This window comes from Rhea pennata, chromosome 1, assembly GCF_028389875.1.
Source record: "Rhea pennata isolate bPtePen1 chromosome 1, bPtePen1.pri, whole genome shotgun sequence".
Classification (NCBI taxonomy): domain Eukaryota; kingdom Metazoa; phylum Chordata; class Aves; order Rheiformes; family Rheidae; genus Rhea; species Rhea pennata.
Window position 1 is genome coordinate 93,707,324 of NC_084663.1, and position 27,994 is coordinate 93,735,317.

The window sequence follows — 27,994 nt, forward strand, 5'->3', positions numbered from 1 at the left end:
ACAGGCCAAGAATGTAATGTCACTAGTTGTAGGGCTAGTAGTTACTAGCATGCCAGGACTGGCAGATCCCGTAAACACAGCTATTACATATTACCTGTTAATCTAACTGTTAACCAAACCATTAGAGTGACTTTCATAAAGCATGCTCTTTATTCCAATCCATAATTTTGCAAATAGTTGCAACATTTCTTGAAGTCTGATGTCCTCCCTGCTATTCCTGCTCCTTAATTAAATACAAATTTCAGACATTGTGTTGTAAGGAAACAGATTGTTCGAGATCCCTACAGCTGATGAGATCTTGGTGCTCTATCCTTTTATCTGATTAAAAGGTGTTGGAAGATTATCTGTCCAGTATTAGATGCCTTGTAACCTAATGCTGGCTAGGAGATCTAAAGTCCTTCCTTCCTTCACTTTCCCCCTAGCCTTTTTCTTTTTTTTTCTTTTTTTATCATGAAGATTATTTGCTATGCGTGTTTGTTAGGATTAGTATTAAATTCCCCCAGTTGCATTTAGTAATGCCTGTGATTCTTTTGTACATTGTGACTGAAAATTCATCCTGACTAGTGCCTAATCTGCAGCTTTAATTTGGCTTCTTGCTGTAATCACATTTTAAAGATGCACTAGCCCTGTTTGGAGGCCCTTAAAAGGTCCTCTTTTGCCTACAGATCTGCATTTTAAAGTTGACAACAAATTATTGTAAGCTGCTAAAATGATACTTTATCTAATTAGTTCTTCTTTTCCTCAGTGTTAACAGCCCCCAAAGAAGAACACATGTCCTAGTTCAGCCATACAGTTGGCTGAAAGCCTGAAACAAATCCCAGACTGAGCCTTGAGCTTCGGCTCTGCTGTTGCTTGGGGACTGACTCTGTGGGTTTGTTCTTATTTTGGTCCAGGTAGAATTTGAAAGGGAAGCGTTCCTAGGAAAAGCGATATGTGCGTTATCTAAACTAAGGAAAATGGCAGCCAGATCTCTGATTGTAGACCTGAACTGGCAGTGACAGCTCCACTCTCCTGTGCCTCAGTTTCCACATCTGAGAAGTGGAATCAATATCTCACTTTGCAAACACAAATGAACCCTCACGCCTCTTCCTCGAAGCACTTTGAATGTTTTTGGCAAGACGTCTATTTGTGTGCAGTGTTGACAATTACGCCTTTGGTTAAGCCTTTTGAATGCTGCAGTTCTGGGCAGTCTCTCTAGAATAACAAGGTGTTGTGTTGCTCTGATGAATGAAAATGAAGTCAGGAAGTACAATGTAGACGAAAATCTTGATAGGTTTATCACAGTTAATTATTAAAAGAACCTTATATTAAAGGCCTTTATGCAAAAATGTTCCTACCTTGTTTGATTTCCATCATTAAAGGAGCCTGTCTCCTCTCTTCAGAGATGAAGAATCTTAATGATTTTAATAGAAAAACATCCCAGAAAGGTGAATATTCATGTCTCCGTTTGCTTCTGTAAAATGTGTATTTTGCTTACGACTCTTAAAATTGCTGAAGATTAAAAGTTCTGTAAAAAGCAGTTCTCTGTTCTACTCTAGAACCTGGTATCTGATTAATATATTAATTTTAGTGCTTGCCAGCTGTGAATGCCTGCTTGAGTTGACCACTTTTTATTGGTTAAGTGTAAAATAGAGATCTGTAGCTGGCAGCTCTTTTATTCAAGGTTACCTTGTCCATGCAAGTGGTGACTGCCATTTGTCTGCTACTGTCCTTTCTTCATTCTTTGCTGGCTTCTTGTGAAGTAGTGGCTGTTGACTGGAGTGACTAGTTCTAAAGATCAAGAATGAGGAAATGCCTATGGTCTGACGTGGATTTCTTTTCCCCCCCTGGATGATGTCCAGCCAGTCTCTTAATCCCTTTATAAGTTGGCCATTCATATCTGAAGTTGAGATAGTAGCGTTTCAAAGCCTGTCTGGAACCTATGTGTTGAAGTGTCTGAGTTGCTGAGCATTTCCAGCAGTGTGGACAAAAAGAAACAAGAAGTCCATTTTTTTTTCTTCTGACTTGGTCATACATTTCCCAGGCAAACCTGTCCAACTCCATTCATTTGGCTGCTGTTCTCCCTCCCCCCCCGACACACACACGCTCTGATAAAAAGGGAAAATATATTCGCTCAGTTTTACAGCAGAGTTGTAAGGAAATTTTTATCAGTGCTAGCTAGTAAGGAATGCTGTGTCAGTATTCTGAAGTGACAGGGACTGTATCTACCTCCACTTGTTTCTATATTGTGTTAGCCCAAAATGCTGCTTGGACTGAGTGCATACCAAAATCTCTGGCTTTCCCTTTAGCAGTTGGAAGATTTTTGGAACAAACATGTACTGATTTGTATGGGGAAGGTTTTTTGCATGTAAGCCTTAATGTGAAAATATTGTAGGGGATACTTTAGGGGCAGCTTTGATCATTTTCATCTGTAAAAATAATTTTAAAAAGACCTCCAACTCATCCCTCTTACTTAGAGCGTCCACTGACTTTTTAATGCAATATGAAGCTCACTAATCCTGTGCTACGAATGCCAGTAGGCTCTGTACAGTTCAGGTCTTGAGCATGCTAGAACCTGCATATCAGCTTTGATTTATTCTCATCCACTAAACTTAGTAGTGCTAAAAAACTATTCAATGTAAAGACTGGTTAATAAAAGGATTTAATGACCAGGAGTGAAATCCTGTCCTACTGGACAGAATACCTACACAGTATTCTTCTGCGGTTAATTTTTTGCTCTGAATAAATGTCTAGAAATCTGTAGTTGCTCACAAGTTGTCCTAGAGAACAGGCATTCATACTCTATAAAAACAATGATTCTACAAAATGCTCTCATGTGGAATATTGTATGCTTGGTTACATGATCTTTCAAATGACCTGATATCCTAAGCAGGGACAAATCTAAAATACAGGTTGTGTTGAAAATCAGTGGCTCTCGTCCTCCTAAGTTCAGTGGGATTTTTTTTTTTTTTTTTAAACAATTTCATTCAGTCTTTTTGGATGCGTCCAGGATGGTATACTAAGTAATGTAATCAGCAGTAACATATTTGTGAGGTATAACCCAATAAGCAGTAGGTTATATTTTACTAATGTTTTTCCCATAGACAAGATGAACTTTTCTGCTATTTTATTGACCTTGTTTATTATCAGCCTATGTTAGTTGTAATTTAAAGTGGGACCCCACTCTGGTGAGGACTGTACAAAGACAGCGAAATAGGTAGCTGTGCCCTGAATTAATTACAGTTTAAGCAGAAATATTTTTGAATATCTCCAAGAATGAACACTCCACAACTTATAATTCCTTTTAGTGGAGCTTTACTTAAAAATGTAAATCTTGACCTTGAAGCTAATGGGTGTTTTGTAGTTGTTCTTAGAAAAGCAAAGACTTAACCAATTACATTTTTTGTTAGAGAATAATGAATCATGTCGTTTTAACAGCTGAAATGAATTCAGTTGTTTGAATTCACCACCACCTCACTTTGGATAGAAAGTAGGATATGTAAACTCAGTTCAGCTTTGTGTCCTCTAACAGCATTATACAAACACTGTCTTTTATGTGAAAACAAATGATATATTGACACAAATACCTTCCAACTGTAAATTTCTTTTTATTTCAATACTGGTTTTGTGTGTTTCTTCAGGACTCACTGGAAAGATTATAAAAGCCATCACCAGTGAAGGATTTCAGATCTCGGCTTTACAGATGGTAAGTGTCCTTTTGTGTATGTTTCTCTGATGAACAAAAGTTGGAGAAGTGCTGTATGTATTTCACAGCAATGCACAGGTTTATTCTTGCGATAGAGAACCCTTCTGTAAACTGTGTAGCAGTGCTTCAGGATCAGCACTGTCCCTGTAATACTTGTATTTTATCATTTGGTTGGTTGGCAAGATCTGTTTCTTCTTGCTATGTGAACTTGAAGCATGGCCTTTACCTCTCTGTACCTCAGTTTCCCTATATTTAGACTGGGGGTGATGATACTGGTTTCCTCTGAAACAGTTACCTCTTTGTAAAATGTACTAGATAAAGTTAGAGAATTGATTGTTAATATTCTCCCTTGACTTTGTAATTACATACTTAGAGAATGGTTTTCACTTTAAGGATTTTTAACACCCAGGTCCCCATAGAAATTAAAGGAAGACACAAAAATTGTTCCTGAGAGTAACCCTGTAAATTCTGGCCTTTGTATTTTGTGAAAATCTTGAGGGCAGAAATCCTTCTCTTTAGTCAAAGTAACCATAAATGAAAAATAGCCCTGAGCATGCCCTCTAGTATCCCTTTAGTACCCAACAAACAGATCCTCTTCTTTGTCTTAGTGGCTGTCAGCCAACATGACAGACAAAATAAAGTGTTTACTTCTATTAAAGGTGGAAAAAGAGAGTGTGTGCTATTTTGCCTGTGGCATCACTAGCTAAATTGTTGACAAACTTCGTATTGCAGCAGTAAAGCCATTTCTTTACTTAGTGAAATTTAAAGGAGCATACTCAATGCTTGCAGGCTAAGAAGGGGTGTCTATTTTTTCATTTAAGGTGGACTGGCTAACATTTGTGTTTTTTTAGTTCAACATGGAACGTGCAAATGTGGAAGAGTTCTATGAGATTTACAAAGGCGTTGTTGCTGAATATCTGGTAGGTAAGAGATTGAGAAAAGATCATTTAAAAATATGATTAAATGAGCAGGTGGTCACTTCTTTCCATTTTGGGGATTGTGATAGAATTTCATTTAGCAACTTGTTTTTGACCAATTCTGGTTTGTTCTGAAACAAACTAACTCGTGAAACTTGCATTAAACTGTTTTAAGAGAGGAGTTTCTTTGGTGAGAATTGTTGAGCCACACAATTTCTCAAATACAGTAGACTGGAAAAAAGCCCTTAGCTAAGTTATTTTATTTTGGTAGAGCTATGACAGTATCTCTGTAGTTCTTAAGTTTATTGGTCTACTTCTGTGGATCCTCAGAAAATCTGAGAAACATTTAAGGTATGCTGTAATCCCAGTGGGCGTCTAAGACTTTGTATATTATTAAGCCACAGAGTACTTAACAGAAAGCTTCCTGGTGGCAGATGGAACAATAGGAATACAAGAAAAGGAGCTTGTTTTTCTATATCAACTTCTTTTAGAGCTCTTCAGTTCATTTTGCAAATAGGAATGAGTTTAGTTTTAATAGTGTCATGCTATGTACTATGCAAGTTATCTTTAATTTATAAATGATTAAATTATCAAAATTTCTCTGGACAGTTACTAATATTACCCCAGACGGTTCCTAATATTACTCTGACAGTGTGACTTTTTTTTTCTTTTTTTTTCCCTTTATGAATATTGAGTCTAGCTTATTTCAGCAGATTGTATAGGTTGCTCTTCAAATAGCTTGGGAGTACTGGTAGTTCCGTATTAGTTTGGGAAATACTCATGAAGTCTTTTCTGCTTTGTGCGTGACCAAAGTATGACTAGGCAGACAGACTTCTAGTTTCATGGCAGAACTCAAATGTGGGAATATCTGCCCAGTATTTCAAGACCCAGAGAACCTTGTAGTGCTGTAAAAGTCTTTGCTTTGAACCAAAGTGGAACTTTTCTGCCATCTTCTGCAGCTCTTTTGTACAACCTCTGACCCTCAAGTAAGTTGCAAAGTTAAGCTGAATGATTTATTGGAGAGTTATTCAGAAAGTGACATGTGACAAGTCAATAAAGGACATATGTTTTAGATGAGATTTGAAGAAAAGTGAGAATTTGGGGCTCTGCCCTACAAGCCATATGTGCCAGAAGCGCTCCATTGAAACGAATGGGTTTTCTATATGGACTCAGGAGATCTGTGAGACAGAAAAATGTGGGAAAGCTAGTCATGCTGGTAAAGGAATCAGACTTGGGAAGCAGTAGATACTGTCAGTTAAGACCAAATAGGGAAAAGTATGTTAAGAGAAAGTGTATTGAAGAAAAGAATAGGGCTTCTTATTATCTGTGACTCGGAACAGTCTGATTTGGATTTTATTTATCATTACAAAATAACTAACTCAGAGCAGAAGATACTTATTCAGAAATCCTAAGTGTCTTTTCAAAAACTGTACTATCATTCTCTCCAGGTGCCCCTTGTCAGTCAAATAAGGCCTTGCCATGTTGTATATAAATCTTTTCTGTGTGAAAAGGCAAAGCTGAACAGTTGTTCAAAATTTCAACTTGTTAGTATCACCTCTAATGTATGGGTTCTGCACAGGGTTTTGGGATACTGTTGGTTGTTTTTTGCTCTCTTTTGCTCTGTGTTTGCTGCTGTAGCCAGACTAGAATATGGAGGAAGAAGGGGGAGATTATTTTGCTTCAGCTTAGAGTCGATTTTGTTGATCAAAACCATTTGAACTTGATCCAGCTCTAGGAATGATTTTGGCTGACCACAAGCAATGTTATTTGTGAATCTGCTATCTGCTATCTGCTGAAGAAAATTTAATTTAGCCATAACTGGGAGTTTTACCAAAGAGACAAACGGTGACTGCTTTATAAATTCTGCTGTGGACATGATGAGGCTGCATAGGCTAGATCAAGCTTGTCTCAGATAATACCACCTGCCTCTGTGCTGTAGTTGATGGCAGCTTGTCTTCAGTTTTCAGCTTCATGATGTAATGAGGGAATCTAAAGGACTTGGACCCTGCTGTGTGTGGCTGCAGGTGGGATATCAATGCTGATTCAGAAATAACAGAAGAGGGGGCATCAAAGGATTCCCCCAACTTGCAGGGAGGAGTTCTGTTGATTCATGTACAATTAAAATCCTATTTTTTCCTAGCTTTCCTGTTAGCAGTTATTTAGAAGAATTCAGTGAAACCATACAGATTAGTGGCCTTTTGGCAACTTACTGCTTTTTAACAGGACAGACGTTGTGCCATTCGACCCATTATTAAGAGTCTGATGGTGAATAAGAGTTTATGGAAATTAATTTTTTTTTCTTTGATTGTAGAGCATGAAGCTGGTCTGTACTTTTTTTTTTTTTCTTTTTCTTTCGCATTCTCTCAGGAGTATTTCTATCCACATTGCTTAGGAACAGATTGATAGTAGAGGCGCTTGGTTAAAATTCTGTCCCATTTACTTCAGAGTGGTGAGATTAAGCGTGTGCTCTTCGCATGGAATTCATTATGAGGTTACCAGCTCTCTGGAGCAATGTTGCTTGAGCTGGAGTCTTTATGCATTTAGTTTCTGTCATAATTGATAAGTGGCAGAGAGAGACAATCCTGCTTTTCCTACTGCTCTTTGCCCATTTTGTATGCTCTTGTTCTGTGCCATAGCTGATCCTTAACCTGCCCATGGCTGATGGGCATGACTGTAGTACCTTGCTTGTCCTTCTCTATCCTCCCTTATTTCCTGCATGTGTTTTCTCCTTTCCCCTTTCCCCATTGGTTTCAGGTCTTTAATTATCTTGATTTGTTTAAAACATGTCTGCCCAAATCTCTAGGCAAGTATCCACTTACAAGAGCTAATTTTAAAAAAGGAGGTCAGACTAGAGCATCAAAATAGATTCTTTCTGCTTGTGAAATCTATACCTCTGATTAACAAACTCCAGATTGGCACTAATGCTTGGAGTTAATTTTAGCTTACGCAAGCTAAGACTTATCTTCACTGTACACTCAGAACTCACTATGGCACTTTGCTCTCCAGGAGATTCTGAGGAAACAGATGATTTCAGTATGATTCCAGGGGGCTGCGGTTCTGGTGACGGTAGACCAAAAGGATAGGATATTGCCAAATCAAGGATCCTTTCCCTAAAAGGTTGGACTGCAGTCCCCTTTCAATTTAAACTGCTGATACCGTTAACTTGCATGTTTCGGCTTCTGTAGTAATACATAAGGAAAAGGCAGTGAGAACCAAAAGCCTGAGAGACATTTTAAAAGTTTAAAGCCATCAACCGGGTGCATAAAAAAGGTTGGACTAGATGATCTCCAGAGGTCCCTTCCAACCTTACTGATCCTATGATTCTGTGATATTTGGAAAGAAATACAGGCTACGTACTGTGTTTCCTTTAAGAAACACTCATAAGCACACTGCTGCCTGTGGAACTGGCTGAACATGGTGTGATTTCCTGCCCTCCTATCCCCTGCCCTGCTTTTTCCTCTGAAAAGTGTGTTGCATTGATTCAGTCAAGAGTTTGACAAGCTATGGGATAGCACTGTGAAATCCCAGTCAAGATCAGTAAGGATGTAACCGCAAAAAAATTTAAACTGTTATGGATGCTGTTGCATGTTACTCGGTATCCCTGTGAAGCTGAATATCCAATTTACCTCAATCTCTACCTTGTAAATCAAGTCATAAAATGAAAAACACTTCTTCCATTATGAATACTAGTGATAACATCTTTGTTTCATGCCTTTGCTTTCCTAAATGCACCAAAATTTCTTAATTTTTCTTGTGCTGTAAATTTGGATCCAGTTTTGAGAAGGAGTTCTGTTCTTGATAGTGCCTTGAAAAGCTCAGATTTGTTTCATCTTTTTTCTCTTCTAGGAGATGGTTACAGAGTTGTGCTCAGGCCCTTGCATAGCAATGGAGATTATACAGCCTGAGCCTCCAAAAGTGTTCAGAGACTTCTGTGGGCCTTCTGACCCTGTAAGTACTTGCTTGAGGGATAATGAACACTTTTTTTTATTTTTATAATAAAAAAAATTGTGTGCTGCCTGTGTGGATTAAAATATCACAGTTTGGCTTGGCTGCCATGTATTTGTAGCTTTTCTTTGAAACATCTAAGCATTGTGTTATTGTGGAGGTCAGATACAAGACTTAGTGGACCAATTTGCAAATCCTGTAGCAACTCCACTGAACTTACCTGAACCAGGTGATGAAATATTGTGATGATATTTATGTGAAAGGAAAGCTATCTAGGCAAAAATCTCTGTTAAAGATTCATGTATACTGTAACATATGGCTTCAGAGCCCTGGAACAAAAAGTTATTGTTTGAGTATGCCAGTATAAATCAACTGTTAGTCCACTGCAGTCTCTGGCATTCTCCTAGGATGAAACTGTAAAAGGAGGATGAGTAACTGCGTTTTTTTTTTTTTTGTAGGAAGCAAACAAAAAATCCCATAAAAGTTCTTGAAGTTGCTTGCTATGCTAATGCTTCTAGCTTTTGTTTCTCATTTCTTGAGGTGAATAATTAGATGTGCATGATACTGAATGCAATGTGGAGTCAAGCTTAAGTGCTGTCACAAAGAATATGCAGTTTTGATTAAAGAATGAAGGCAAAGACACCACATAGGAGCCATGACGTGAAATATCAAAATGCAGGCAATGAGGTCAGGGTCTGTATATTTTATGTTATGAATAAAATTTCTAATATAAATTTGTGTGAAATTTACATTTGAAGGAGGGAACAAGTTGTTCAGGATATATTGTTCTTCAGATCCACACTTCCTACTATAGAAACTACAAGCAAAAGGTGTTATCCAGACTTCTTCCCCTCTCCAGTTTGGCCACATTCAGTGTTTCAAATGTGTCTCTGCGGGTTAGCAACAGAGCATAACTTGTTTATCTGACTTAAGTTTGACTGCAGGCCGACCACATCTATCAGTAATAATGTACGCAGTATGATGGTCTGAGATTTGTTTCAAATTCCGTCTTTAAGTTTTCTGGTCTTCAGAACTTTCAAAGATGCAGTTGTTTTGTTTGAGCTTACAGTATCCTTTCCATGTTTCTGTTTGTTAACCCTACAGCTGATACATTAATAACAAACATCATCACAAACATCACAGCTGCTTTAAGTTATTAAAGATATTAAGTTATTAAAGATATACCTGTCCAAGGGGAAGTTCTCTATTTTCCCTTTTCCAGGCAAACGTGTATGATGGAAGGAATTGTTGATTATATGGTGAACTGAGGCAATGTGTAAACTGATGGCTTCTCTAGGTAGCACAAGAACACAGCAGAGGAGGGAACTAAATTCCTGCCTCTTAGGTCACTTGCAAGAAATTTATCTATACTGTTTGTGCTTCTCTTTTAACTGTTAATTATATGACCTGTGGAGTAAAAATGAGTACCCTCCTGCTTTCAGTGGAAGCAGATGTCTTGAGTTTCAGACTGATTTTATAGCACTTGCAATAATGATTTTTGGTAGGCAGGCAGCTGTGTTACGTACTCCTATCTGCTGTTCTCTGTAAGATTTACAAAAAAAACCTAATTATTTGGGCAAATAAAATGTATACACCCTGACTAACAACAGCTTTCAAGAGAGTTCTTTGTCTGAAATTTATCTGTCCTTTCAGATAGTATTTGTAGCTTGTCCTTGATGAAGAAGTGGCTAAGGTATCTCAGCAGTCTTTTATCATTTCCAACCAGTATTGTCAGAGAAGGTCCCGTCTAAACATTGTGGTATCTATCTCAAAGAGGGCTAGCAGAGACTGTAACAGCAATTTCATTATCTAGCAAGGTTATATGCAGAGCATTAGATATTCATGGACTGGTATTCTGGTGACTAAAGTAAATACATCGTCCAAATAGTATAATATCTTTGAGAGATCTGGATCTGTCTGTAATTTTTTTGTTTATATACACTAGTTCCTGATGCGAGTACACGCCGTTTATTAATGAAGGTGAAGACCAAGTTTTGTAGTTATGGTACAAAATACAACTGATGAGGTCTCCTTGTATTCTGTTTAGTAGTGCCCCATTCTGCAAGTAGTACCAGTGAAGTCACTGTGACTATTCTCAAAGCAAGGTGCTGTTTAAAGTGAGTAAAGGTGCTGGAATTTGACTTGCATAATGAATGTCATCCAATCACGTATGCCCTTAATTATATCTCAGATGCATAGCAAATGTAATAATTACTCTGTGGCAAGTCAGATGTCTAAATCAGATTTTAAAGATGTGAACGTTCATAGCCCTTTCAGTCTACTCTTGGTTTTGTAGAGAGACAGTTGGATCACACTTCAATAAAAGGCATCCAAAGAGAGGTGATACAAGTTTCCCCAAACCAAAGCGAGATGTCATTTGGAGACAAATGTATTAGGGCTGAATAAAGAATGAGTATAAATGGTTAGCTTATTAAAGTTTAATTCTCAAACTGGAACATATCTAACTGTACAATACTAAAAATGAAATAGAATTTAGTTCTATTTTTCTATAACTGGATAGTATTTTGTTAGTACTGTGAAGCGCTCTGCCAGGAAAAAAAATCCTTCATTATAAAACATCTTATAAGTACTTCATTAAAACATTTTAATTTAGATTTCTGACTTTTTAAAGATTTTTGACCAAAAACCAGTTTTGAGTCTCTTCGTAGTCGCATAGTAAATCTGGAAAATGGACAGTGGGATAAAAATGCTTGTCCACAAGGACCTGCACAAGACCTGCTCGCTTTCAAAATCACTGTCTCAGATGTGATTAAAAGGGTCACCATGCTGGCTTGTGCTCATGGAGCACTTGCCCCCTGCGGATAGCATATAGACTACCCTGTAGCTTGGAGGAGAGCTGCTCCTCAGACCTTACTGCTTCTTGCATTCTCTTTGTATGCTGGCATGTTTCTAGTGAGTGGCTGCCTGGGTCGTTGCACTCTTGGTGAACTGTCACCATCCATAATTATACTTGGCTTAAGCTCCTGGAGTGCAGCCACTTTGTTTCTAATTCTGGTGGTCTCATCTGAGGCCTTTCTATACTCTTTCATATCAGCTATGGTGTTGATTTTCTTGTCTTCTTACTGCAGGCTTCTAGCTTAGCCTTTCCCTGTAGCTGCACCCCAGACTAGCCATGTAACACTCTTGACAGAGCCTAGCCTGATGATCATCTCTTTGCACCTTTTTCTCTCTGTGTCCTGGAAGATTTCTGAAGGTATTTTTGCTTATTGTTGGGGCTGGTGGCCCCAGTAAAAGGCCAGCAGGCTATTCTGATGCCCTTCTTGAAATTAGTGTTTCTTTACAATGTTTATACAGGCTGTTAAAATAGATCTCTGAATTCTACATGTAGTCATCTAAAGAAGTCTCCAAATTTTTCGAGAAGGGAAGCACGTACAAGCCTCCACTAAGTCCCCAAAGCTATGAGGTTTGAGATACCGAGCTCCTATGAAGAGTTGAGCATTTTTATTTAGATATTTGCATTTTTAGTAGGAATAGCATTTCTGAAATGCCTCTGAGTTCCAGTGATTTTTCATGATTTTTCTGTGGTATATCTGAATCATTTAAACCATTTTTCAAAATGTGCTATTAAATCTTGTTATGCAGGTTGTTAAATTACTTCTTTAATGCTGTATGCAATTAATTCACTTTGTTTCTACTGGTATTCTCTGAAGTTCAGAAAATATTTTGGAGGCAGGTTAGGATACCCCTTAACTTTTGTCTCCTTGGCAGTAGTATCAGTATAATCACAATACTGTGCTGCTGTAACACTTCTCTGGGTTTTATTTACTTTAGCTATGTTGCAGCATGTCACTGAAATATCACTTAAGATGAATTAACCTTTCTTGTCTTAGGCTTTGTAAATTGGGATTTCATCGTGAAGAAGAACAAAGTGTTTGCAGAACATTTTCTTCCTCAGTTTGCAAGTTGCTAATGATAACAAAGCTGTTTATCTGTCCAAATGTATTTGTTGGGGCCATTTGTCTTTCACTTTTCTGTTCCTTGATACTCTGTGTCTAAATGCTGATGCCCAAAATAACTTCAAAGACACCATGTTGTCCCCTAAATCAGCTGGGACTGGCAGAATTAAGGAAACATAAATCTGGAGATGCTCAAGTCTTCTGTGATCAGCAAAAACACAAGAGCTGGGAGAGAGACGGCAGAGCTGCGATAGAGCAGTGACAGGAACTAGGTGAGCCTTTGCTCCTGGCTAGTGTGAGCAGTTCAGCCGCTCAATCCTTCGTGTGTCTTTCAGCTTCTGGAGCTGTAGCAAAGTTCTGCCAAAGGCTTAGCTTTTTCCTATTTAGATACATTTTTCAGAGCAGATTGTCTGGGGTCTTTTTGCAACAGCTGGCATCCACGCTTCAGCTGCATATCTGGTTTTAGATCTCCAGCTTCTCAGAGGAGCATGGTGCTTGGCATACAGTCTTGATGGTCTGGACTTCTGATCAACAGTTTCACCTTTGCAGGAGATGTTAGTGTGTGTGAACAGGCAGATATGCAGAGATAACCTTTCTGTACCTTTCCTTTTTACTTAATAGAGAAGCACAAAAGAGTTCAAGCCTTTTGGATAATAATAAACACTTTCAACCCTCCCCACTCATTTTTGGGCATATGAAATCAGTTTGTGTTCAAACAGGCAGCTCCATGGCTTCTCTTTTCCCAACTGGGCTAGGCCCACAGTAAAGTGAGCGCTAGAATGGGGCTCACAGCTTGCCTTCTGCTAGCTAGAGCCTCTGCGTTTCTCCTTGAGGATGCTCTCCTCCATGATTATTTGGCACATAGTAACTTCCATTGCTCTAAACGTGTTTCCGTTACAGGCAAATTGGACTGAGCTGACTTGCCTAGGTGATGAATGTTTCTTCTAAAAAAACAGTAAGCCAAAAGCAGCTGTATATGGCGCTGTTCGCAATGAATCACTGAGCTGCTGAGAATTAAGAATCCAACAATTAATTTTTCAGCCCCCGGTTTTCATGACCCTGTGATGTGCACTATGTGGCATGTTGAGGAGAACTTGCTTTTAGGAGTTTGGGAGGCAGTTCCAACCCCACAGAGACCAAAATTTACTTAAACCACAGTGGTAATGCCCTGATTTTCTTGAGTGCTTTCTCCAGAGATTTACTTGAGTCTATTATCTTAACCTCAGGAGACCTCACTGAAGAGTAGGACTCAGCTGAAGTGCATGTACATGTGCAAAATATGAGGGAGTTTTGTCTGCTTACACTCTAATCCATTTGGAAACAAATGGTGACAGAAAGAAAGTATTGCCCTCGGTTCAGAAGTGGGAAAGAGCCTTAGAAATGAAATGAATTATCCAAGGTCAGACAAGAATCTAGGCATCTCATCAAAAAGATCTCTATCAAGGATGGAGAATGAACTATCATCTCCTCAGTTTTAGTGCAGCATCATGACAATAAAGGCATGATTTTCTCTTTCAGAGTTTTCAACATTAACGCTTTTGCTGCCTTCCGCTAGCAGTACTGCATATACTTTGCTTAGAACTGCTTTTGTAAACCACCTGGAAGCTGCATCCTGTTTTTACTGGATTCTGAAGTGTGCTGGAAAAGTGGGAATGTGTGGGACTTAAATAGCTTGGAATATATATGCGCTGAGCTTTCATGCCTTCCTGCGCATGGAAGAATGGCTTGGGGTAATCATACTTTTGGCTCTTAGACTTAACATGTATTTAAAATGATGCAATAGTCAACTGAAAGCTCATATCCATGGTACCTGTCTCTTCCCGTAGTAACTCGGAGTCTGGTTTAGCAGAATTCAAGAAATGTTGTAAGGAATGCTCATGTAATCAGACTTCTGTGATGAGAGTCTTATTTGACAGGTGACAGGCTGAGTTGTCCAAGCCAGTGGTTTGCTTTTTGCTCTAGTGGTAGCTTTATGCTGCAGCTGATGCAGTCTGCAGATACCCATAAAATAAAATGTAGCACAAAGAACACAACTGAGATCACTGTGGAAGAACATTTACAAATGGCAGTTTGCAGGATTATTTGGCTTCTTTGCCTGAAGAGAAAAGTACTCTAAGTGAGAGCAAGAGGAAAGATAGTATCTGAGTGTTTTCAGAAAATGGGACATATTCATGGAAAGATGTGCTTTAAGCAATAGCATATCAATGTTTAGCTCTTTCCAAATATATAAGAATGTATTTTTGTTTTTCTGACATGAAAAAAAGTTGAGATTTTTTTCAGCTAAGAAATAAAGCTCATGAATGTGGAAAATGCTCATAGATCAAGTTTAAAGGGAAACATAATATTTGTATTTTAGGAAGAGAAGCTATGGTGACTGGATAAGTTCAGTGACCCGTTACACCTATTGCAGAGAGCTAACTGCTCTAGAAAGCTAGGAAAAGGAATTTAAAGTTCATTAAATCAGATTTTTACAAGACACTAACCTTTGGAACTTTTGGTACACACTATCACTTAGAAATGAAAGAGTTGCTTACTGCAGCCGGAGTTAAATAGAAAAGAAGATAACTTTCTTTTAAAGACATAGCACTGTTTGGAGAGCTGGGGTAAACACAGTGCAGTGTACCTTCTCAGTAAAGCTGTTTTGCTAAAGCACAATAGGAAAAAAAACAGAAAGCTTTTTCACAGTGAGTTTAGGATAAGGACATTGTCGGAGAAGAGAAATGTTAGGGGCTCCTGACAAGACCAAAAAGGAATGGATGTCTGTTGTCCCACATGGATCGAAGTAAAGGGCTAGCGCAAAAACTGCAACGCTGGAGCAGGGAGATGGTTGCCAGGGAATCCTCTGACTGCTTGAGCTTTCTGGCATCGATGTTTCATTTAATTGGTGGTTGTGTCCTTTTTGGCCTCTGGAGTAGTTAAGTGGCTTGTGTTAATGCTTAAGTCTAAAACCACAGCTTCACTCTTTACCTCCTCTTGATGCAGCTTCCTAGTTGAAACAGCTGCTGGTCACATGTTGTCAGGGAACTGGTGAAGTGATTACTTAGTGTTCATATAACATTTGTAAAATGCTATAGAAATTAGTGATACTACTTTTATTTTTGTTCTCACCTTTCTTTTAAACTATTCTCGTATATAAACAAAAAGGTTGTTTTATAGCATGTGATAACAGGAGTCTGCATCAGGTACATGGTCCTTGGAGGATTGTATAGTTTTTAGTAGACTTAAGAGCTTTTGGTTAGGATTGGCAGTTCACTAAAAGTGACCCAAGTATACTCTACTGTGAGATACTGTTAAAGTGATGGAAGCTGCTGTGATATTCCTGCTTCCAGTGGATTGAAAAGAGATTTCATACATTTTGTCTTAGATTCTAACCTGCAGTCTTTTTACATTGGGGATTTACCATTTTAAGTGTAACAGTGTATGAACAGGTTTTTGTATTTTTTGCAGCAATGGCAAACAGCTGAAAGGGAGATTAGGTGGTTTAAAACAAATGGGTGAACTGAAAGAGCTGCAGTCTGCTCTAGTTCCATTCCTGACCTCACTCTGTGACCTTGGACCAAAGGTTCAATGCGTTTCTGCCTCAGTTATCACATTAGTTAAGTGGGGATAATAGTCTGAGCCAAACAGTGTTTTTGCTGTGAAGATTTTTGCTTGTGTAGCCCTTCTATGAATCTCTGGAACTGAAAGAAACTAAATATGAGGCCAAAAAGTTCATGTTCAGTCTTAGAAATGCATTGGCAGCATAACATTTTTGTATTATGTTCAGGGGAATGTATATTTGGGGATTATACCAAGACCATTTTTGAGCTCCCAAGCATCTTGTATTCACTGTCTAGTAATACCATCGTTGGTGTGTCGGTGCAGAACCTCCCTGTAGGCTACTGAGCCCTGATCAAACTGTTGACCACAAAATGCATAATGTGCTTCAATGAGATTTATTAATCTGATTCTTTGATGAAGAATTTCATGTCATCAGTTACCTGCAGATAGCATGAATCATGTAATAATAATAAAATATTTTCATTCAGTGCCGGACCATTATCAGCTAGAGTAGCAAACAGATCGATAACAGTTACGATGTCCTGCTGTCTAAGGCCTGAAATGGGAAAGACATGATTGAATTGCTTAGATGTTACTTAGGGTCAGTCATCTGATTCCACGCTTTCAGTTTTTAATTTCCACATTAGTCTCCACAGGCGTAATGAAAAAGTTGCACAGACAGTGCTAAGGCCTGTTAACGATAATTTCTTTGGCTGGGCAAGTGCCTGGGGAGAGATTCTTCCACTGATGCAGCCCCTTTTTGCTGAGCTGGCCTTGCTGATTCACAGAGCCTGAAGGCTGGTTAGTTCAGGACTTCTCCCTTATTCTGTGTTATCCCTGTGCTTGTGGGCAGGGGGCTGATTAAGATTGTATCTAAAAGAAAGAAAGTGTTGTTAAAGGACTGCTGTACTCTAGTGATCCCCAGCCCTCATGGGGCTATAACCATGAGTTGCCACCACTGCTTTTGACAACATCAGGTATGTTGGTGTGTGGTTTGCAAAGCACTACAAAAAGTTTTACAACCTGTGGTCAGAAACAAGCCCTTATCTGCGTGGATGCCAAACCCCACACCTGTGCTGGTGACTTGCTTTCCCCGGTTTAAAGCAGCTAAAGTCTGCACTGGCTGTGCTGGGAACCAGACTGATACAAAAATGTCACTTTTGTTCTTCCTGTCAAAGCTCTGTTTAGCCATGGGAGCTGCTGAGAATTAAGAATCCAACAATTATTTTTTCACAGGCATGAATCCAGTGTTCATAATACATTCTCCTGACGTGTTTCTCCTGTTTTTGAATAGGTGTTGCAAAAGCCTGCCAACCCTTCTGTGTCCCCAAATTGAAGGCTGATTTTATCATGTGTGTACGTGCTTTGCACCGACAGGAATGTACATGCTGATTACAGCTTGGAGGTGACCTGCCTGGAGCTCTTGTTTCTTGCACACTGACTTCTCAGAGTCACCCTTTGTAGGAGACATGAAGCCCTCTGGTAGGAAGAGGGACATCAACCTCACTGAAATATGCCTTTGTGGGGAGGCAGGAACCAAAACTGGGGAGCTAGTGGTGATGGTGAAGCTTTTTTTTGCCTATGCTGCTTTAAATGTAGCTTGGTTTTGCCTGCAGGTTGCTCTCTGATGGTGGCTGTTGAGCATCGCATGGAACTGGAGCTTGTAGGCTTGCTTTGGTTCCTAACAGGAAGGGGCGTAGGTGTTGGAAATCGCTGTCGTCAGTGGTGATCGGCAGTCTCCGTCAGGAACCTAAGTGCTGACAGAGCCCTCAAGGCTCTGCTCGAAACCCAGCGTGACTGAGGTGTGTTGGCAAGGTTGCAGATAGAGCAAAACTTGCATTTCCCACTTTGTGTCCGAAGCTCCGTGTCCCGGTGCTACCATTTTCTGTGTAAATAAATCCTGTGTGGGAACTGGACTAGATCCAGTGGTCATAAATTGCAGTCGTTTGGTAAATTAGGTAGTAACAGGCACTGTGCGATACCAGGCCATTACCACCACCTCTTCGTCCAAGGGATGAGCCTGGAGGGCTCTGCACCTTTCTGCCTCTGGAGAGAAAGTTCTGGAAACCTCTGGTAGAGGACCGAAAGCGGGGTGCATTTGCTTCCTGTTAGTGGTACTGGAATGCTTTTCTTCCCAGGTTGCTGAGACAGCCCACCTAGCCTGTGTCAGTTGGTTGTAGTTTCCTTTGCTGCCAGCCTCCGTGATATTTTAGTATCCCCCTGCGACAAAGCCCCTTCTCGACTGCAGTTTCCAGACGTTTTCGGGAAGTTATCAGCATTTTGTCAAAGGCCGCGTATGACCTCCTGGAAAGGAGTGTCGACTTGGGAAGCTGTCTCGACAGGAGAAACCCCACCATTCCCATCTGCCATCCCCTTTTTCCCTTGTGGCTGGTGCTCTTCCCCTTTCAGCTGGTCCTTCCAGGCTCCTTGAGCCTGTCTCCCGCCCTTTTTACAACAGTAGGGAAGCCAAATATTATCCTGCACCTGAAGAAAATCCCAAGTGTGCCACAAGGCTCTAACAGCCCAGGTTACTGATCGTCCTTGCCTTGCTGCATAGCCACAGAGCTCTCTTCATAGTGCCCAGGAGGCAAAGTGTGCTGGGGTATCCTGAGGCACGGCCTTTCCCTGCAAAGCCCCGTAGGGCCAGCTGTTTTTATGAGGGTTAAAGCCACGCTTAAAATATCTCTTCCTTTTTTAAAGAAGCTCCTTCTCTTGGTAAGAACCCTGGACCTTTAGCTCTGCGGATGTGCGCAGGCATTTAGCTTAACCTGAAACAACAAAGACCCGTTTTGTTTACGGGTAGGTGTGAAAGAAGCCTCAGAGACCGGCTCAGGCACCGTGAAGGCTCCCTTGCACTCAAGCTAGGTGCATCCGAAAGCACTCACTGGGTATAATAAAAAAAAATTACTTGTTATTTTAAGCTTTCTATGATGCTCGTAAAACGCTGAGAATAAATGTGCATAGTCAGCCTTCAGAAGGGTTAATTTTGTTTGTGAGGATTAGGTTTTTTTGATTTTTATGACTTGGGCTTTGCTTCTAACTCCCATCTGCAGATCTTATTATACAAAAGTGAAAGCTCCCATATCCCATTTCTGTTTCATCTTCCTGTTTAGGTTCTGTGCAGGCTTTGAATATAGACCGTGTTTCAGAGAGTGGTATTACAGATTTAGTGTCTAATATGGATGGATCAGATTTTATTTAAAAGGTGACCACAAAAAAAAGTTTTAAAAGTGCTTGTTTTACCTAGCTTATTTTAGTATTTGCTTACTTTCTTTTTTAAATAAGGTGTGCTAGTGCATTTCAAAATAGTCTATCTTTTAAGCAGCCTAGACAGGGCCTTGGATGGATTAAGAACAGATATGTTTATCACCACAGTGGGAAAAGAGGTAGGCTTTTAACATAGCAGGTGATTGTGTGATTCCAGCCTAGTATAGACAAATACACACTGCAGTTTTACTCTTGGTAGGCTGACCAAAGCTAATCCGCAGAGTTCTCTCAGGACTGGTTCTTCCTAGCCACACTGGGTTAAAATGCAATTTACCTTGTCTACAGGAGGATTTTAACACTTATTTATTTTATTTATATATATTCTTTTTTCCCTTGGTGAAAATACAGTCTTTGTCAGTAAGGCACAGAGTTGGTCATCAGGATTCCTAGCTTGTATTCTCCTCCTGGAATCACAGTTTGTAGGTGATTTTTTTTTTCTTCCCTTTTTATTACTCTACTGTGATTCCTTCTTTAGCTGTTGGAGTGTTTGAGACTAGATTCATTAATGTGTTAAGTCCATAAAAGCACAAGTCTTTTACAGAGCATGATTAGTTTGGGGTTAATGTCTGTCCAAGCTGTTGTTTTCTTTGGTTTTCTTGTGCTCTGTTTAGTTACAGCAAGGAGCAAATCACTCCTTTGCACTGGACAGTGATGTTCTTGAGTATCTAAAAGCTAATCCCTGAAAAGAAGCGTTTAAGAAAAAAAATAAGCCTCCATTATGACCATAGTCCTTTCTTGGGGAAAGGGAGCAGTATTTTCAGAAGATGCTGATGCAAAATGTGGAGGTCACTTGGTCAGGGAAAGAAAATGATACTGTTACTGCATCAAAGAATTCTTTTCTCCTCTGGTTTCTTAGCAAAGAATAGATATACCTCATGGTCTTAGTGCCCTTGTATTTGCAGAATCTTTGATTTGAATAGATTCAAAATGTGTCTACCTGCTTGATTCTAGCTTTTGTTGGCTACAAATTGTTTTGTCCTTCACTTAATTTTTCTGTAATTTCTGTTGGAACACAGTAGTTTGTAGTGCTGTCAAGTAACAATCTATCTCCAATAAAAAACATTCTAAGAAAATAATAACCTGGAACTTTGTCAGATTGAAAGGAATTTTTCCAAAGCACTCTACAAGGCAGCTGGCAAGAATCAGCTCACAAAGGTGCTTGTTGAAAATGTTGCAAATGTGCAATAGAGCAAGTTATAATTGTGCAGAAAAAGGACAGTAGAGCACTTGCTCTTCCACATAACCATGATGATGGTGTGGTCTTGAGTATCCTGAAGTTGACTGGAGTTGTCCCCAAAGGTTTCATGTCTTTCATTTAGCAGTTTATGACTAGTCAATTCTTGGATGTGCACAGCGTTTTTTAACTTACCTTGTAATAAACAAGTGAGGATGGTCAGAGGAGAGGACTGTTTATTCAGGATCTGCTTGGTTAACAAATGAGTAGTAGAGCTAATCGTAACCAAATAGAAAAGGAGCTGCAGATCACAGTGTTGTTGCCTTAAGTACTCTTCGTGATAAACTAGTCTTTGAGTGTACCAAAGAAGTTCATCTGTGGGGAAGTAACCACTTATGGAAGGAGCTCTATTAGTTTCTTGAGTGGGTTTCCCCTTACAGGGATCAGCTGACCTTCTAAGTGGTATAGGTGGTATTCTTGCACTGTACATTGCAGCAGGGTGTAGATAGACTGAAAGTCCCTCGGTGTACTACGTGCTTTGTAGTAACACAAGAAATATGTATTGCGGCCAGAGCATTCTCTAGTCTTTTTTGCTTAAGCTACTTTGCCAAGGGCTTAGAATTGGGCAGAAACAAGTGCTGTAGCCTGAGCCTTCCCTTCTATACCGAAAAAGCAGCAGGTGATGATGTTTTGCTTTTTGCTTTTTTTGATGATGGGTATTTTAATTTTTTTGGTTTTATTGTTGTTATTTTTAATCCTCCCTTCTGTAATAGCCAACAGCCTTGAAAACAGCCGCAGTAAGAGATTTCAGTCTTCAGCACTGATCTTACTGTCTCTGGACACCATTAACTAAACAAAGGCATTTTAAAAATGGAATATAAAATGAATGATTCAAATCCTGAGAAACTGAATAATTTAGAGTGCTGCTTGCTGATCTGCTTGGTTTAGGCTGACATTTTGTGCTTTACTGCAGGGCCACCTGAGCAGAATTTTTAGCAGCTTTCACTTACAGTATGATGGTCTGCATTCAAGCTGCACTTGGGACTTTTCATGTATCCGCCTTGTTAGAAGGTTTCCCTTTCCTTTCTAGGAATTAAGGGAACAAAATTAGGTTAGGGTGGAAGAGGAGTGAGCACCAGTTCTTCATATTCCCAAGACAGTTCTCAAGTTCCCAGAGGCTAACCTGGCATGGGCTGGGTTTTGCAGCCTGTGGGTTACCATCAGTCAGAGTGCTAGTCATGAATTAAAACAGCATTAAATCAGAGAGTCAGAGAGAGAGAGAGAGAGAGAGAGAGAGAGAGAGAGGGAATGTTTGAAGAAGTGGGTAGGATTCAGAAGACTTGAGCTCAACATTGTGAATTTTGTATTTCCTTGTGCCCTTGAGAAATTACTTACTGTCTCTCTGTCCTACTTTCCTACCCTGAAATATGGGATCAATTCTGCTCCAGTTTTCTGTTCTTCTTGGTGTCTGGATGGCAAGTTCTTCAGGCCAGGAACCATCTTTTAGTGTGCACAGGGACACTGACCAGTACAACTAGTCCTGATCACAGCAGGAGGTTTAAAAAACAGGTATAGTACAAATAATGAATGATTTCTTGCCTCAGAACAGGGCTGTTCACAGCTAAATGGGAAGAAATGGCAGCACTACTGCCTCCAAGGAAAAAATTCCTGTTGGATAGAAGAGGCTTCAGGGCACAGTGTGGAAGGGAAAGCTTGCTCTCTTCTGATAAGCCACAATGATAAGGATGTTTGGGGTTTGCAGCACTTGTGAGTTTTGCCTTTCAACCTGTGTGTCTGTTTAAGTGGATGGTCCAAAGTTGGCTTGGCTAGGGAAAACTTGTTGAATTTTAAAGCAATTTTTTATGCTTTGCAAAGTGTGAAGCTCAGATATCTGGGCTGCTTTTGCAAATGTAAAATTTTGTCCTAAAATACCTAAAGAAAAGAAAATTTCTAATTATTCTTGTTCTTGTAGGGGAAAACTCAGCCAAGATGTCTTCATACTAAAAATAGTATCTTGCAACTCTGTAGTGACTTTCACTGGAGGCTCTCCAAATATTTTGTTAGCATGAATTAACATGAAATCCCAAAATATCCCTTGCAGTCTAGTATTTTTTTATCCTTGTTTTACAGGTGAATAAGTAAATAGGTGAAATTCTGGACCCACTGAAGGCTGTTGAAAAGCATCGGTAGAATGAATATTTCGCCTTTAAAGATTTATGTAAAGCAACTGATAGTCAGGTCACACTTACAGTGTTTTCTTCAGATGTGTTGTGGGGTTAGTTGCTAGTTGTTGCTAAAAGCTTCCTTTTCCAACTTGTCAAGTAATTTAAATATCCCTTATTTCACCCAGATAATACCACATGATAGGTAGTTATTTTATCTCTGTTATGCTTGGTGTGTCAATTGTCCTCAAAACTTCACTGTCAGATCTAGTTCATGGTTGACTCAAAGTTGCAGCAGCTTACTCTTGCTTAAATTTGGCCCATTGATTATTGCAGAAGTGTACAGATACACAACAGTAAACAATTTTCTGTTATCATTAGCATTGCTCAAGCATAGACCAGAAGTGCCAAGACAAATAAAATTGCTGTCTCAGACTGGCAAATGTTCCACATCTTCTGCCCACAGAGCAGAGTCTGTGGAGAGCAGGTGATCTCAAAACTGCAGCACCCTTGGGCTGCCACATAGAAGATTGGTAGACAAGTGGGAGTGAAGCAGAGAGAATGAAAGTGCCTTAGGGGATAGAGGGTGAGAAGAAGTAGATGATTTAACAACTTTTAGAGACTTGTGAGCTTCAGAAGAAGCTGTCAACACTGTAGTATAGGCTGTAAGTGCACATGCATAAAAGAACTTCTGAAAGGTACACTGCTGCAGGCCAGTGGTTCAGAGGTTGGGTGACTTTACAAAAACAGCAGGGTAGATGTATTTTTCTTTAATCAGGCCAGAGCAGGCTTTTCTAACAAAATAAACTGATTTTGTTACTTGCTGCTGCCACCACAAAAAACAGTTTGATTTTTGGAAGGAGATGAGTTTCTGATGCACTTTTTACAGCCTTGTAATTGAAAACTTGTCCATTATTGCCTGGGTCTGATTGTTTAATTTGCTGAACAAACCTTTATGTTCACGTTGTTTCAACCTTTATGTTCACGTTGTTTCAGGTGCATAACTATGTTCTCAAAAGCTTGGTTCAGTTAAAGATAGGAAAAACTTGTCAAGACACCTGGCAAGTGATTGGGGGCATAAATATTTTATCATGAATCAGCAGAAGACAAGCTGAAGGTCAAATGCAGTGCTTGAGCGACAGAAGACTATGCTAAATATTATAAAGAATATCAGTGTAACCTTTCCAGATTCTTGAGGATCTTTGTATCAGTTTCTTTTGTGATAAGGATTGAAAGGCGAGTGGTGTATAGTATTCGTGTGTGTATATATGTGTTTCAAAGGGGCTTGTTTTGTGTGTGTTTTTTTTCTATACACAAAGTACAAAGACTTTCTGATAACATTGGATCCCTTGGAAGTGGGTTTAAGACCTTTAATATTGCTTCTATATATGTACATGACTTTGCTACTGCTCGTATGGAACACAGGTAAGAGAAAATGCATCACACTGTCAACAAGAGACTTCTGTTCTGGATTGCTTTATAAAACGAAAGATGAAGGAAACCATTTCCATGCTCTGACAATGACCTTGTTTTGTATTTAGAGATGTTGTGAACTACTTGTTGACAAGCAGGTCTCAGGTTTTAGGGCAAAATGTGTTCTTACCCAGTTAAAGACTCCAGGGGGAACAACACCACCGTATGTAGATTTTTTTTTTTCTCTAAGTAATACAGGCAGAAGGCTTAGCATTTGCAGAAGGTTAAATGGACCTCAGATTGATGCAGGAGTGGAAAATGGTCAGGTGGTTCTGCCGCAGCTGATGTGAATATAAGGTGATTCACAGTGGGACACTGGGGAACTTAAGTCAGAGTTGAGGTAACTATAGGGAGAGTGCACATAAAAATTACTTAACTGGAGTTTAGAAGGAACAGGGGTGGATATGAGCTCCAAAAAGGACAAAGCAAGCTGAGGCAAATCAACCCTTATGGTATCAAGGACAATGTCACCTGTGACCACAGATTTGATTTTGGCAGTTTAGCCTTTGTCTTGGAACAGGAACTTCTGTGAATGTTATAGCAGACCGATCAACTGAAGTTGTCCCCACAGTAACAAATTTTGAGGTGTTTCTTAGCTTGAATACGCATTACAGGAAACACTTGTATTAAATCTTGCATGACAGAGGCTGTGCTACTTTCATCATTTAACTTCTTAATGGTGGTAGCTTGTACAGGAGCAGATGTTTTGTGCAGCTCCCTGCTGCAACCAGCAGTGTGACACAACTGATGCTAAAATCCCTATGACTAAAAGCCAGTCAAAGAGCTGTGGTGATGGGAGGAGGAGAGAGACCTCGCCTGCCTTATGTATCTGTTGGACTATAAAAGAATCTTTTTCTGAAAGGGCTTATCTCCGTCCCCTGCCTCAGAGGGACCTTAGGCACCTGGCTTACAAGGCGGTCAGCTTTCAGATGGCTGAAGTTCAGCCAGACAAATTCCACTGTGAGTGGTGGAATTTACTTTATTTTGTTTGTTCACAGTTAACGTGTGTTCTGTTCCCTTAAAAAAGGGTGTAACTGGTCTGCAAAAGAAGGAAGGTGCTTGCTTGTTTGCCTGGTTCTGGCTACTGCCTTCTGAATCAGTTGGCTCCCTTGAGGGGGAATAGAGACCATGTCTTTCATGAGAGCGGCTGGGCTTGGAGAGCTGGAGAGGGAAGAAGCTTCATGAGTGCAGGGCGGGGAAGACAGAAGGGAAGAGATCAAGTCAATATAAAGCTTTCAGCAAGGGTAGTGAATGATGACTGCTGAGAAAAGCAGGGAGCCATCACACAGTCAGGCTTCAGATGGTGATGGAAAACAAGAGGTTTTTTTTTGTGGGACTTAGATGGGACTGTGCAGAGAATGTTGTAGCCTGTTATATGCAGCCCTTTATATTCTATCTGAATATAAGAAAAAACCTTTTTACTTTGAGGGTTAATGAGCACTAGAAGGAGTTGTCCAGAGAGATTGCAGAGTTCCATCCTTGGAGATATTCAAAAACTGTCTAAGACACGGTCCCAGGCAATCTGTTCTAGGTGGCCCTGATTGATCGGGATTTTGGACAACATGGTCTCCAGAGGTCTCTTCCAACCTCAACTGTTCTGTGATTCTGAAAAAGTCCTCAAAATATTGCTGGCCTGAGAGCAAACCTAAGAGAAACAACTTGCGTTGGGAGCACACCATGGGTAGAGGAGTTTATTTTCATTTTGCTTTACGCAAGAGAACCAGTAACATATTTTAAAGGTTCACTTATTCTAGTTAATGTTCAGAGAGAACACAATTTTAGGCTGTAAAAGCTCCTTTGTGTATTTCTGGTCAGTCTGGAGTTTGTTATGCCATTTCTCACTCAAGTAAGAGGGAATGGTTGCTGCACGGGGTTGGTGGTTGCCCCTTTGGCTTTTACTTGGATGTCATCTAAGCAACAGCAAAGCACACGCAAATATTTAAGAACAGTGGCACATCTATCTTTCTAGATAATCAAACATTCAAGGCAGAGACTTTAAAAAACATCTGGCCAGGTTTACTTGAAATCTGCAGTTTTGGCTGAAATACGTGTTATTGTTCTATATAACTTCCTATCTAGCCCGTGAAATATCAACTATTTGAAGGAAAAGTGGTTAACTGCTTTTCTTATGAAGCCAGTTGATGTTTTTTCAATCTGATTTTGACATATGACTCTACTGAAAGTAACGGGGGCATTTTTGTTTCCCTTTGTTCTTGCAGAAACAGAAAGATTTTAGATTGTACAAAATATTTTATAGAGGCAGTGTTACACAGTGAACTGCTATAGAGTGGAGAGAAACACAAAATATACATCTGTAACTTATGTAGGCCAAAACTTCAAAGGGCTAGCTGTAGATCAAAGCCCAGCCTGTAACATTTGATCAAAGAGGAGGAAGCCTTTTGATTTGGCAGCCCTGGTTTGATTTGCCACAGAGGCATGTTCTTCATATGAGATGAGTTTGTGGCATCCTCGCTTTCACACAGGTATTCCTGCACACACATGCTCCTCTAATTTCTTACAGCTCTAGCTGTTCTTATATCACCCTTCGTAGCACCTTGCATTTGGCTTCTCTAAGAAAGTTATTGAGAACTACAGATGCAGAAAAAGACTCCTGAAACTAGGCTATGAGAAAGCTTAACGAAACAACCAGCCAACCAACCAACCAAAAGCTCCCTAATATGTTTACATCTCTCTGTTGTTGTAGTGGTGACCCTATAAACAAAACATTCGGGAAATGTCTTGTTGTGGAGCAGAGGGATTTATTTTAAGGTGTGCTATATTCTGTAAGGATCTCTCTTCCCCCTCCCTGAAATATTCTCAAGATTTCTAGGTGTATGTACACGTATACACCTATATATGGTCCATACATCTCTTTGTATGTTGTTCCTTCTACATAGTTGCCTTGTTCCCTGCCTAGGGTTCCTCAGTGGTGTTATAGGAAAGAGAAGGAGTATTAAAGTTTTAGGATTGATGATTTTGTGTTCTCTTTTTGGCTGCATGAATATAAGCAGAGACTGCCTTATTTTCTGTCCTGTTTATTCACTGATAGTGGGAGAGAGTTTATTAGGATTCTCATTTGGCAGGTGCTAACCATGTAAAGTGTTGCAGAAGCTACCTTCATGTACTTCTGATCTAATCTAAGTCCAGTTTATTTTTGTGCAAGACAGGTGAAGAGTTTCAGGAGTGCAGGAGGACCTGTAGCAACTTGAATGTTAAAAATAAATCGAGGGAGAACAGGAGATTGAAGTAGGATCACCAAGTAGGAGCTTTTGCTAATATTGGAAGAAGAAAAGTGAGATCCTCTTAAAATTTTGAAATTAGAGCTTAGGGCAGATGACAAAAAGGGAAGCCATAGCTGCTTTTACAGAGAGGAAAAAAAAAAAAAAAAAAGGCTTGATGAGGAAGATGGGTCAAGGGAAAATATGGGTAGGATTCATAGGAAGCCATATTTTTTGTCCTGTGAAAGGATGGAACAGTTTCAGCAAAGGTGTTTGGGTGGGCGGTAAACACAATGTGGAACACGAAGCTTCACCATTTGAGATCTGAGTTTGTTTTTGCTAAAGTACTAGCAAAGGTTCTGTAGCCACAAGCATTTTTCTAGCATGTCTAAAATATCCTTAAAAGAACTGTAAGCGAATGCTATCACTAGCTTCCTGGCAGCTAATTGTTACTGAAATCAACAGCTGTTTCAAGTAAAGATTTTAAGTGTCAAACAGCCATAGTTAACTGGTGTGTGACTTTGTTTCCCCAGCAGACTTTCTTCTTCCAAGCCTTTAGTGAGGACCGTGTAGAGGTTTTCCTGTCCTCGAACTTTCTTTCTTTCTTCCTTTCTACCTCTTGAACTTTGCTCTGAAGTGAAAATTGGTTGATGTAGAGAGTATCTTTTTCAAATGTCCCTGGACTCCATATCCAAA

The 27,994-nt window shown here is 39.7% G+C and overlaps 1 protein-coding gene across 1 annotated transcript in view; it reads left to right on the forward strand.

Moving 5' to 3' along the window:
* NME7 (NME/NM23 family member 7) overlaps nt 1-27,994 on the forward strand; it is a 94,348-nt gene that overhangs the window by 48,781 nt on the left and 17,573 nt on the right. The window contains exons 8-10 of the mRNA XM_062595641.1: nt 3,621-3,685; nt 4,537-4,605; nt 8,449-8,550. Coding sequence (XP_062451625.1) covers nt 3,621-3,685; nt 4,537-4,605; nt 8,449-8,550 — 236 coding nt within the window. The remainder of the gene's footprint in view (nt 1-3,620; nt 3,686-4,536; nt 4,606-8,448; nt 8,551-27,994) is intronic.